Source organism: Pyrgilauda ruficollis, unplaced genomic scaffold (assembly GCF_017590135.1).
Source record: "Pyrgilauda ruficollis isolate IOZ18807 unplaced genomic scaffold, ASM1759013v1 scaffold165, whole genome shotgun sequence".
In the NCBI taxonomy this organism is placed as follows: Eukaryota; Metazoa; Chordata; class Aves; order Passeriformes; family Passeridae; genus Pyrgilauda; species Pyrgilauda ruficollis.
In genome coordinates this window covers 230,210-243,263 of record NW_024515320.1, presented here as the reverse complement: position 1 = coordinate 243,263, position 13,054 = coordinate 230,210, and the positions used below count along the sequence as shown (strand labels likewise).

Here is a 13,054-nt window from a genome sequence, read left to right as displayed (position 1 = left end):
CTGCCACCTCCCCATTTCCCATTTTTGGAGTGCATCATTTGCACAAGCAGCTGGGGAAGCCCAGGGAATCCCGTCCAACACCCGAATTTGTGACTGCCACCTCCCCATTTCCCATTTTTGGAGTGCATCATTTGCACAAGCAGCTGGGGAAGCCCAGGGCATCCCCTCCAACACTCCATGCTGTGCCTGGAGCTGTGGCCGTGACCCTGAGCCCAAGGAAGCTGATGTTCTTATCACACAGATGACATCACATCTTCTGGAAAACAAAAATTTAGGGGTTGCATGGTCACAGTTTGTGTATATAACTGGCAGACTTAATTCAGCTGCTGTCAGAAGGGAAATAAAGCCAATGACCCGAACTGATGCACAAAAAGACAAATCAATGGCAACAGGAACGTTAAAAAAATTGTAATCTGCTTCCCTGTCCCTGCCTAAGAAAGGCTTAGGAATAAACAAGAACACAGCCAAAATGTTTACATTTTGATGTAATTTATTGGCACAAAAATATGCAAATACAACATGGCATCTAAACATGGCTACTCTGTTGTATTTTGTGCATTGTTTTTAATATTTTTAATTCATAAATCATAACTTCACCTTCAACCTCATGTTTAATAACCATTATTTTCTGTTTCAAGTTACTACCAGTTCTCCCCCCCCATCTGCCTCCTGTGCCAAACCCTAACTTTCCCTAGTTATTTCCCAACACTGCATTTTATCCCAGACACTGCAGGAGGCTCCTAAGTGGTATTTATTTGTACCCTGCATCCAGTTTGCCACCGATCACTCCGCACAGAGGCAGCCCAACTTTGCTCAGGCTCAAGGTTTTCAAATCTTGGATGTGCTCAAAACCCTGATCTAGTCAGAAACACAAATCCTGAACTAGTGTAATGAGCAGACAGACAATTTCCAATTTTGGGGCAAGAATCAAGTTTGAAAACAAGGTGCAGGAGGAAACAATGGTAAAATTCCACTTCTCTTTCTTTCCAGTTATGCAGCTCCCCCCAAACCTAAATGAAGCCTCCTGCACAAGCGCATTTAGCTCACTGCACCCACATCAACAGGAATGACCAGGGCAATAATTAATCTGCAAGTTACTTAGTTACATTGCAAAGTGAGTGAAAACCCGTATAGTTATTTTCAATGGATCTCCAGTTCCCCAAAGACAAAGTGGAACCATAGACATCTGTGGTACAATCAGTCTTCACTGTCCTGGAAACCCAAATCAAGTGTTTTGTTTCAGACAGCTTGTTTTTCCAACAGCAGCTATACATTGGCTTACACCAACTTTTAATATACAATAACTCTTTTCATTTACATTTAAAAATATTTGACAAAGGCTGTATTTCAGTCCAACGTTCAATTCATGTTTGTAGAAGAGCAAGTTTGGAGTGAAAAAGCCTCCAGAATAAAAGGCTGTGCATACTCTGGAATCTCCTGTTACCAGAAAGGACACCTAAAGAAAATAAAGACATTGTAATAATGTTGACTTGCATGTAGTTTCACAAAGACAACACTGAGAAGGACTGAGATTCCATACAGACTAGGCACATTTGAGCACAGGTAAAGTTGCCAGGTGATCTTTATCACTTTTAAACATTAACAGGACAGAGATCTATTTCCTTAAGCATAGTTCTAAGTTATCTAACTCTCAAAATGACACTAAATCATCTTTGTTTTATCCTTCAGTGCAGTTGAAAGCACTGACCACCACATTCCTTATTTCAAACATTTAAAATGTAAAATCCTTGTCACTACTTATAACAGAAATTTCCTAGAGACTGTCTATGGCATTGCCATGGGCTTGCAGAATCTACCAGATCAGATGCAGTATGTGGTATGGCTCCTACAAATAAACTGCTCAAGTGAGGTTCTTTAGCAGTTCCCCGCTAAAGAGACTATTCCAGAAGAGTTTTTCTGGTTAGCTGAGAGACAAACTCACCATCCAATGTAGCACTGGCACAGGTTCTCATGAGAAGTTGCTTGTTTAATGAGCAGTTCTACTTGTGTGGGTACATCGAGAGTTTCATCATGAGAGAAGTCTCGACCTTTGAAATTAAAGGATGAAAAAAACCATGAAAGGAGTCACAGATCCTGGTCCTAATCCTTCAGGTACATTATCTGGCAGGTGGGGAGTAGTTTCTTATAAACTTTAAAAGTGTAAAATTTTGCAACTAAGTGCTGCAAACTATGAAGCCAGGACAGTAGAAATTCAACTTCTACTAACAAGCTAACACACGCAAAATATGAAGTCTTTGTAGTTACAAATAAGTCTGATTTGAAAAGTACAGAGGTGTTTGTATCTAAATACAGGCAAAGTACTTAGGTTATGGACAAAACCAGGAAAATGGCCTCATCCACTTAATCAGAATATGTTAAATTAAAGGTTTAATACAAAATACAAACACTAAGGATAGTGCTGATCCATCAGATTTTAAGTTTCTTTTGTATAAACATAACTAAACACTCACCGGTGAGCTTATCTCGAACCCTGTTGATGATCTGAATTGCCTTCTTATTTAGAGCTTCTGGCTTCACCAGACCATCTCCTACTAAAAGAGAGAAATAGGACACAGAATAAGCACTTCATCTGAACAATAAAAGCATTTGTACTGCTGTTAGATGTGTCCTTTCCAAATACTATTTTGAGAGCAAACCTAGATGCATTTTCTACAGATGCAACTCTTTGTGGGAGTTGACAACACTGATCACTTTTATGCTGACAAGAGACTGTATCTGTCCCATCTCATATAATTGCATTTGGATCATGATGAAATTTTCTGATCTAAGAACAGTTTCCAGATCAGTACAGAAACAACAATGAAACTCACTGAAGGAATGGATGGATTCAGGCACTGTGGTTCCAGTTTTTTTATGGGATGTCTCACCCAATTCCACACTGTCCAACATTTCTATTGAAAACAACATGAAAACACAAAAGCGTAAATGTGAAGCTCAAAGCAGCTGAAATATTCTTCTAGAAACATTAGCAAGACTGCTAATTAGCTACTTTGAAAGCATGTTTGTGACATCTACCATCTTTTCTACTCACCTACTGACTGACTGGTTGAGTAGGAGTCTGTTCTTGTTCGTGAGCGCTTATTGCCCTTTGTATTTGCTGCAAGAAAACAAGGAGTTGGAAAGGATGAACTGCAGTTTCAGTGTTTCAGAGCAAATTTGTCCACAAACAATATAGATTTGGTTGCCTTTCTCCTTCTCCAGATTTGATGTCACCTGAAAATAATTTCCATCTCCTGATCACTGCTGTAATTTCATATTAAAATCCCTAAAACTGTGTGCACACAGAAACAGCACATGCAAACTAACAGTTTGATCAGATTGTTTGAAGAGACACTGGATTTCAGGCTTTTGGATTTCTTGCATGCATATTCTCTTGCTGTCACTATTTATCAGAATCACTTACTGTCCATCAATCTCCAGTTCAATAAGGGATCATACACAAAGGCTTCCAGCACAGCCATGACACTGTCCTTGTGCTCACGCAGCACTTCCATCACTGTATGACACGTGATTCTATAGTTCCCATCGAGGCCTGTCACCTTTGGAAGAAAAAGAAGTGAATCAACTGTTTTGCTCACTCTGCAAGTACAGCCCAAACACTTAGGGAGGAGGAAGTAGCTTTGAACTGGAGTTCTCTATGATTTGTTCATTAAGAGAACAAGACATGCATTAATTACAAATTAAGAAGCTCTCTTGTCCATGAGGATGATCTTTGTAAAGTACCATGCAACTGACTGTGTCTGGTTGATATAAACAGCTATTTGAAATGGGGAAACTAAGGAAGGCCTAAGAAATTGGAGGAATTTCAGGGTAGTTTATTTTCTAACTAAAAAGTTGCTTTCCACTGTAATGTACTGCAGATACCACAGGAGATGTTTTAACTCACAGAAAACGAAGCTGAAATATTAACACCTCGGGTTCTTAAGGAGTGGTTTACAAGTTTACAAGTTTAGCCACAACAAAAAAAACACAGGAGAAACTGAGAAATGGTTGCCATTTTCCCTAGGAACAGTCTCCAAATCAGAAGGAATGCTTACCTCCATAGCATTTGTCAGCATCCTTGTTAATCTAAATGGAATCTTCTCAGGGAACTTTTCTCTTGTCATTGCAACCTAAACAGAGGATGATGGAGAACAAGTAAATTAATAGCTAACTTACTTTTTAAAAGTTATTAAGTACTGGGATCTTTTTGCTACAACCTTGAAGATTTTATTCCAAATAGGAAATAAAGTCACAGCTTTATGTTCCTCAGTCTTCACAAATTACTCAGAGAAGCTTGATTATAAATTTGATAACAAAGGAAAAACTCAAGCATGTGCCCAGCAACACAGACTGCCTATCAGCAGCTTAAATTGCTCCAAGAAATTTCATGGAAGTGATGTTAACACTTCTTTGCTTGTTCCAGTGGTCAGCTAATCCCCACAACATGCTTCTGAGATAGAGTGTCTATTTATTTTCATACTGTAGATGGATAAAGGGAGGCTCAAAAGAGAGCCAAAGGGTTTGCCCAGGATCAGACTCCAAGGTCAGGTTGTTCTGGCTTATAGATTAATTTCTGTTCACCAGAAAATGTGAAATATTACTGAAAATGTCACGTCCAAATACAAAGACTTACCTCAAAACAGTCCCCAAAGTCGATATGCAGGATCTTTCCACTCAGTCTGTCTAACATCAAATTGGAAGGGTGTCTTTGGTGAAGGAGTGGGAGAAAAAACAGACCATTGGTGACAGACCATTACAGAAACCCAAAGTAAATCAGAGCAGTTCCAGTCTAAAAATATATTTATCTTCATGAACAAGAACAGCCAGTGACAGCTTGCTTGTCTGAGATCTTCAATCTCAGGATGAGCAGGAAACCTTCCTGACAGTGTGTTTTGTAATTACTTCTCACAAGTAAGAGACGTTCTCATCTTGGAAGATAAATAACCTCCTGGACAAGAATGATCAGTACATTTCTTGGATATGAATGTTTATGAATGTCTATTTTTCAGTTAGGATAAATTTTTCCACCTGTTTTATGCTTTTTCTTTTTTTCTTTTTTAGTGTAGAAAAACGTAATGAATTATGCTGTACTTGAAGTAACACAAATTGTTTTACCACCAATAGAGAAGAAAATCAATCCACACTAGCAAAACTACAGTGTTGTATTCATGCTTACATCTTCCAATTTTGTTTTAATTCAATTTTCACAGGCTTATAACTTTATGTTAGAGACTTTAAAGTCCAGAAATAAGAGCTCTTGTTATTAAAACATTCAAGGGTTTAGCTGTTTTTGCAATACAGACTTTAAATCCAATATATATTGTCTTTAAAAGTATTTTGGAAGTTATATTCTTAATAAAATGGATGGAGAAAGACTTCCCATTCTGTGAAAAGGCAAAATTAGAGCTTGTGGTCCTTAATGTAGTTCCATGTGTATTCATTTCAAAAAGGAAGAAAGTCTTACTTGTACTCAAGATACACAAACTGCATCTCATACCTGCAGTGCTGAAAATAACAGCAGCATAATTAAGACATGAAATATGGTATCACTACAACTCAGCAGAAACCACAATGGAAGATGTTATCACAGGAACAGATTCAGGAATGAACTGATAGGCCTTCACAATCTGTGCTTTTAAATAAAGGAAACCTTTACAGCTTTACTTACCTGTCCCCGAGGCCCAAAATGTACCCAACCATTGACATCACAGCTAGTGAACGGGTGTAGTTTGTTCTCCTGTCAAACCATACCTACAAGTGGAGACAAAAGACAAAAAGCCAAGCAGGTATGTTGCATGTTTCAGTTTATATTGTAATTGATGCATTAACCATTTGCATTTTGCACAAAGCAGAACTGTGATATGCTTAGATTCAGTACTCTGTAAGTTTCAGGGGGTTCAAACACCCTGTGCCCTTGAATTAGATGTCTAAGTCATTAAGAGAATATCTTCTGGGGCTTCTGCTTTTCTCTCCCCTGCAGAGTATATGGAGACTAAAATCTCCACATAATCTTGTACACTTCACTTGTGCTCTGAGCCTTGTAAGGCCCCTTGTGTGTGGATACATGTTCTGCAGTGATTCAGCTGTGGTTTACGATAAATAAACTCCATCTCTCACTCATTCTGCAGAGAAGATTATTACACACTCTGCTGTTTGCCAGTACTTGTGTTGCACTCACCTCCGAGCTTGGACTTTTCAACCACAGCAGTTTGGCAAGGTCATCCCCAGCTGTGTTATTGACAGCATGTTCAAATACTTCTACTTTCTGCATCAGAGTCAGGTGGTCATAGTCTGGAGCCATCTGTAATTCAGAAGTGACATGCAGCAAATTAAAAAGCCACCTCCAGTAGCTTCTGGTTGTACTGTGAAAAACACAGTAATCATAAATAATTTCATATCAAGTTTATACTTGAATTATTTGTAGACTGACCAGTATGTTTCAAACACAGTGAGATAATCACACAACAGTGAAGAATTGTTTTTAAATGGGATGGCAGTGATTTAGTATCCACAAAGTCAGTAGCCCACAGCCCTGTTTAACTAAAAAACTGCACAGGTAAGTATTTTTTAAAAACCATTATCCAAATAAGTCTTCTGGGCGGGCAAAGGCTCTCCTTTTTGGCAGGAAATTTCAAATTTTCTAGTAGTGTTCAGTTTCTCTAATCTGTCCAATTCTGGTCCTGCTGCTTAAACACAATGTTTGTAATGCCAGCAGCACAGCACCTTGTATGAGACACATCACACTTAAGCAGAATTCCAAACACATATCACTTACCAAATGGCAACAACTTGTGGTCACTAACTCTTATCTAATATTTTTTATTCATTGTAACAACCAGAAAAGAGGCAGAGGAAGAAGCCTTGCACTGTTTTCCTTCACTAAGACACTAGTGTCCTAAAAGAATGTACCAAAACCTCTGCCAGCTTGGCCCCTTACCCTCAGCATGATGCGGTGCTCAATGTTGAGCAGGATCTTTTTCTTCTCTCTGTAGTCTCGGATGAGAGCATGCAGTGTGTCACAGTGGGGTACCCAGCCAATTAAGCCTGAATTTGTAGACAGTGGAATAACAGCATATCTCTGGATGCTATGGGAAAAATGGAGAATCACAGCTCAAATTGTTGTATATTGAAACTTAATATTTGAGATGCTTAAAACAACTACTGTTCAATCTGATTCTGGTCCAAATTGTCAACAGTTGCTCTGCTTGTATTTTCAAATAGACTTCAAACACCCATTTTGCACAGATTGTTGCCAGGTAATCTACAGACAAGCTCAAAGTTTATGTGGTTTTCACTGAAAGGCTGCTTTCAGAAGGTACATGTTATGTCACCCACAATGATCTGTTATTTGCACGTGATATTTGATGTGTTCTTGCTTGAAAGACACTGCAGAATTGCACTCAGTGACTGTTCACCAAGCTATTTAGTAACCACAATAAAAATCTTTGGCAAAAAGCCATTTTCAGGCTCCTAAGGCAGTGCTCAAGGTGCCTTGAAATAGGCATTGCTTCAAAGACCATAACAATTTACAAGATAGGACTTCAATCAAATAAAATAACAATCTCCTCTGATACATTTCCTCCATGTTTGAATTCTATGAACGCTGGTTTTCTTTTTAATTAACTTAGTTCCAAGATTTGCCATTTCTTCCCAAAACCACTGCTTGTGCCAAGGTTGACTTGCAAAGCTGCACCTGTGTAAGGAGTCACATATGCACAAGCATTTTCAGCGATTATGCAGAGCACACACCTGAGGTTTTTACGAAGAGAAGTTGGGTCATTTGCTAACAGAGTGTTAACCAACCCAAAAAGCTGCATCACTCTTTCATCTTGCCGAAGGTCTTCGTGACCTTTCAGAAGGAATACAAACTCATGCCCATTGCTTCCTGCAAAAGAATTAGTGCACAAAAGTTTATTCTCATTGAATAAACAGACAAGAGTAAACACACATGCACCCAAAACTGGAAAGCGTGGCAGTCAGACTGATTAAGAAAAACTTCACCTGAAAGGAAAAGTTGTAGAGGTTTTACCAGGTAAATATATAGTTGGACCTAAGAGCAACAACTGTTTAAATACTGGAATAGCAAAGTGGAAACTGCTCTCTCTTACCCATTAATGTCAACTTCCTGGGTCGCTGCTTGGAGGTGATGACCTGCAGTGAAGGTGCGATGGACTGAATCCGTATGATGGGCTGGTTGGGATCATACGTTCCTGGCACTGCCAATTCCAGATCCCGGCACATTAAGAGTTTTGGTGACACATACTGTAGCTCCAAAGAAGTGAGCTACCAAAACCAAAAGAAATACAACCCCTTAGAATTTCAGCTCAATCTCACAGTAGCATCTGAAGAGTTCATGCTGTCCAGGGACCTAAAACAATTCAGGCTGTGACCAATACTTCAGGTAGTTGCAGGAAGTGCTGCATAAACACCAAATTTGCAGCAAACCCTATGCAGTTATTTCCAGAATACCTAATTAGTATGTTTTGAATAATCAGAAAACATAAAGCAAAGGTTGGTATTGACAACTTGCACTGTAAGACCCACAGAAGATCTGAATCTCCCCCTCACCTGTGGCAGCTGCTTTGAGATACGTCGGAACACGTGATAGTAGAGATCCCAAGCCTGAGTTAGGTCTTTGACATTTCCTGATTTCATGTACTTCCTGCACCACTCCTGAGCTTCCATGAGATCTCTGCCATAGGCCTAGGGATTAAAACAACAGAAAATTAATTTCAACAGACTGTAGTGTAACAGGTGGAGACCACTTAACACCTACTAAGAGCATCAGAGTCTCTTTTCAAATTGCACTACAAATACTTGATATCACATTTTTATAGCAGATCAGAATTTTATAGCATTTTTATAGCAGATCCAGAAATTCCTGGATCCAAGATCTGCATTGAATTTATCAAACAACATTGCTCACAAGTAGACTTCATTATAGGAGGAACTGAGTGCTTAGAATCACCCTTTAAGAGTAGGCTTACAAGCTCAGTGAATTCTCTGTTATCTGTGCTAGTGCTTACTGTGAACAAAGCAGAATAATTAACAGCAGAGCAGTCGTTGTTTTATAGTTCCTATCAGACACCCTGCCAATACAAGACTCCAGGGCAATTCGGACTACCATGGCCTCTTATAGTCACCAAAAGTGACACAGATCTGAAGATAAACGTCAGTAATGAAATCTGCAACTAACATAATGAGTCCCAAGAGATTCACTTTTTGTGTTAAATGGCAGAGGTTCTTGTAACACATCTGGGGCAGGTGGCTGTCCTGAAGAACAGCTCTTGGCCATTTGCTGATACCTGATTGAAGGATGTCTCCTTTAAAGTCTGAGGCCCTCGCTCCATCATTGCATGAAGTGGTTCCAGCACCTCAAACATTCCCTTTACATTTCTTTCTCCAAAATACAGACGAGATGCTTCTTCCAACCCTTCATGCCACATCTCATGCCATAGGATGGCCACACGAATTAGCTCTTCACTCACCTGTTTTAGGACAGAAAAAAAGATTAAATGTCTAAAGAAATCCCTGGGACTAGGTCCTGACTTAAAACTGCAAAACTTCTTTAATGTTACGAAATATTTGTTCCTGGAAGCCAGAGGGAGCCACAAGAACTACCATAGTGGCACATTTTTTCTGTAAGGAGCTAACCAGGCTTTTCTCACCTTATTTGTTACCTTTGAAATTTTCTACATGCTTGTGCAGCTTGACCTGAAAGCATTATTTTTCATTTATTCATAAAAATCTTTATCAAATTAATTACATTACTCTTTCTATTCTATGCTCAGTAAGTTTTGTTTCTACTTCCAATTAAGCAAAACTACCTGTTATGGAACAAAGGTTTTTCATGTACTTCTTCTCTAAATTTATTCATAAGGAAACACAAAAACTCAGTGTGTGTATTATTGTAAAATGGAAGCATTCTCTGGAAATTACACTAATACTGTTACTTCTACCAGTTGCAAGTACCCCAAATTAATTATACTTGCAGAGATGCAACAATGGATAGTCATTTTGTGTTACCATAACTGAAATACATCCACCCAACATAACACACTTAAGGCTACACTGAGCACTCACCATCATTGCTTGCTGCACCAGAGTGTTGCTGTGCTCACACATGTTTTTCAAGATCTTATTTGCAGCATTGTGCCGAGCAGTGGTCGTAGATTTAGAAGCCACAGTCAAAGGATAGATCAAAGCCTGCAAGGGACAGCAACCAATAATACTTTAGAACCCCACAGAGGAGCTACATAAACTTAAATAATTAGCAAGGCATTAACAAACAGCAGCCTTAGGAATCAACAGGAGGAAGCAAGCTTGCTTCTGAAAAGTAGTGATAGGAATTTACTACTGAAAGTCTTCTGATCCAACAACAGGCTGTCAAGACTTTAATTCACTGAACAGCAAAAGGACATTGAGAGCCTCTGGAAGAAGAAAAATAGGATTTTGTGATATTCCACACTGTGGAAAGAAGGTAGGTTCTTAGTAGTGACATAGGTTCTTAGTAGTGACATACGGACATTTAAGGTGATTTGCACTGCCCAGTAGACATTAAATTACATTAGACAAAGAGTTCTTCCCAGGCTGCATGGCTCATTCACCTCCTTCCATTTTTATGTGAAGTGCTGAGGTGAAAGCAGCAGCAGCAGCAACAGAAATTGTCCCCCTCCTCACTGTCATCACTAGCTGTGACTTGCTGTGCAGGCACTGGACAGCTCTGAGCTCACGCTTACCTGCGGATGGTACCGACCAATGTCCGTGAGCAGCTGATGGATGAGACGTCCCACCAGTGGTCGAGGGGTGTCAATTCTGGCAATGAGCTGAGGGATAACCTGGTAGGAAGGATAAGGAAAAGAAACAGCCCTGTCATGTCATATGTTCAGTGCACCAGTTGTTCTGTCCTCTCCTAGAGACCTCACAGCATCTAAAGGAGACAGGGAAGCCCACCACTCATTTTTGAGCTGGTCAGAGGGTAACACAAGGTTCCAAACAGAAATGTACAATAGCTCAGTGAGATCACAACTGTTCTGTGCAAAACTGCTACAGGATCCTACTAAGGAAAGATGCTTCTTGACATGTAATGCTTAAATAGGAAATACAGTATTTTTAAATTTAATTACAAGAATCATTCTACAAGGCAATCCTGAAATAGACTGTGAATTACATCAAAGCAGGACAGTGGTGTTTTATACTTGATCACCACTGAATGCATGTCATCTTTAATTTAAGAATTTTCATTCTTTCTCATTAATATGCACTAATCTGTATATAAATACAGGAACATTTGTCATTCTGCTATTCAAGATATTTGTTAAATCAGTCACAGACTGCACTGCACACTGCTCTCAGCACTCACCTATGGAGGATTGTTTAGCAAGGGATCATAATAGATATCATGCAGCAAATCCCCAAACTACCCCCAGAACTGTGATTTTCTCTTTGTGTTAGTTACCTGCAGCCAAGTGTCTATTTGGATTGCCTTGACTCCTTCTACCAAAGCTTCATTCACATCAGGCCAATGACCATAGTCAAACCACAGAGTAAGGACTCTGAAAAAGAGAAATACTTTTGTTAGGAACAAACAAACGAACACACAACCAAATAAAAAAAAAAAAAAACACCCACCAACCAATAAAACCCCAGCACAAAAACCCCGAACAAACAAACAAACAAAAAACCCTCAACCCAAAACCTATTTACAAGCAACTTTTCTTCCCAGAACCCTCAGAAAGCAGGGATAATCCATCCAACAAAAATTAGCCTGGACCAAAGCATTAACTTAATTTAAGCATAACAAAGAAGCAGAAATGTGTTCTACCTAATCTGAAAGCACGTGTTCTTATCAGCTGGATTTCATTTGCTATGAAATGTAAGTGCTTTATTATGTACCTTAGAGTGTCTTGTAGGTTGTTTCCTCGAGACAGAGAAATGGATCGGAAGAAACCCTGGACAGCAGGGACTGTGTACATCAAGAGGGTCTTGGATAAATCCTTTAGGAATGAAATTGCTGCATTAGTTCTATGCAAGCACATCAGCCCACATGAACCCTAAACTCAAGACGGGGAAAGAGGAAGAAATGTGTGGAAGTAGAGACCCAATCCCCATTGTAGCTGACTTCTGCTCCTACTCTTCACAGGACATGTTGCTCCTAGAATTTTGTGTTTTGCTTGACTAACAAAGGTCTTTCAGCCTGGCAGGGAACATGCTGTGAAGTGGTTTTATACTTCAGTTTGTTGCAAAGCTATGGACAACAGCCTAAAAACTACCACCTTACTATAACTGGTAAATGAAAGAGATTCCTCAGAGTCTTCCATGAAGGGTCTAACCAGCATAATTTGTTAATGCACTGTACCCCCTACGACAGCCCCTTTAGGTCACAGCTAATAATCATTTGCCTTAATTTAGCCCATAATTTTTTTCCTGTGTCTAAGCAGTAAGTACCAATCTCTCAACAAGAAGAGGGAGGAAGGAGGGTACCTCAGTGACTTTTTTCTGCACTGGGGATGGGATGGGGCTGTTCTCAGTGCTCTCTGCATCACTCTCACTGTTGCTGCCCTCAGTGTTAGCGCTGGTGATGCTGGCTCCGCTCGCATGACGGAGTTTCTTCTTCTCGTCTCTGGCCTGGTTTTGATGTTTGTAGTGAAGCACTGCTTCAAAGTTCATCACTGCCCAGGCATGCCAGGCCTGCCAACAGGACAGAACAGAAGTCAGACTCCTTTCTGGAACTGGCACTTCCTAATTGTTAGATATAATCCAACCTTTCTGTGTCTGCAAACAACAGCATTAAGTAATATCCTGCAGACAACACAATACTTTGATTTCTCTAATTGCTTGTAATTTGAACTGTCTTATTATCTTAAATAATATCATGTTGAGTTCTTGGCCTGGAACTCCCTGTTGAATATTAAAGCAAATGAGCTCTGTACCAAAAACTAAATTATATTTGCATATAGCTTAATTTTTCAAAGGCTAAAATGAAAATTACTATGTTAGGACTCAGGGATGCGTAATGTGAAAAAATACAGAAGATGGCTGCCCCAGAGAA

At 39.5% G+C, this 13,054-nt stretch overlaps 1 protein-coding gene across 3 annotated transcripts in view; it reads right to left on the bottom strand.

Moving 5' to 3' along the window:
- Positions 1–472: 472 nt before the first annotated feature.
- MTOR (mechanistic target of rapamycin kinase) overlaps positions 473–13,054 on the bottom strand; it is a 63,653-nt gene continuing 51,071 nt past the window's right edge. For all 3 annotated transcript variants that reach the window (XM_041463348.1, XM_041463346.1, XM_041463349.1), the window contains 20 exons: positions 12,487–12,693; positions 11,899–11,999; positions 11,462–11,558; positions 10,743–10,841; positions 10,087–10,209; positions 9,309–9,491; positions 8,572–8,706; positions 8,112–8,286; positions 7,753–7,888; positions 6,941–7,088; positions 6,182–6,304; positions 5,672–5,754; positions 4,637–4,709; positions 4,059–4,133; positions 3,425–3,560; positions 3,053–3,118; positions 2,832–2,912; positions 2,472–2,552; positions 1,943–2,048; positions 473–1,456 (listed from right to left, as the gene is read on the bottom strand). In XM_041463348.1, the coding sequence (XP_041319282.1) occupies positions 1,441–1,456; positions 1,943–2,048; positions 2,472–2,552; positions 2,832–2,912; positions 3,053–3,118; positions 3,425–3,560; positions 4,059–4,133; positions 4,637–4,709; positions 5,672–5,754; positions 6,182–6,304; positions 6,941–7,088; positions 7,753–7,888; positions 8,112–8,286; positions 8,572–8,706; positions 9,309–9,491; positions 10,087–10,209; positions 10,743–10,841; positions 11,462–11,558; positions 11,899–11,999; positions 12,487–12,693 (2,244 nt within the window). In that variant the 3' untranslated portion in view covers positions 473–1,440. The remainder of the gene's footprint in view (positions 1,457–1,942; positions 2,049–2,471; positions 2,553–2,831; positions 2,913–3,052; positions 3,119–3,424; positions 3,561–4,058; positions 4,134–4,636; positions 4,710–5,671; positions 5,755–6,181; positions 6,305–6,940; positions 7,089–7,752; positions 7,889–8,111; positions 8,287–8,571; positions 8,707–9,308; positions 9,492–10,086; positions 10,210–10,742; positions 10,842–11,461; positions 11,559–11,898; positions 12,000–12,486; positions 12,694–13,054) is intronic.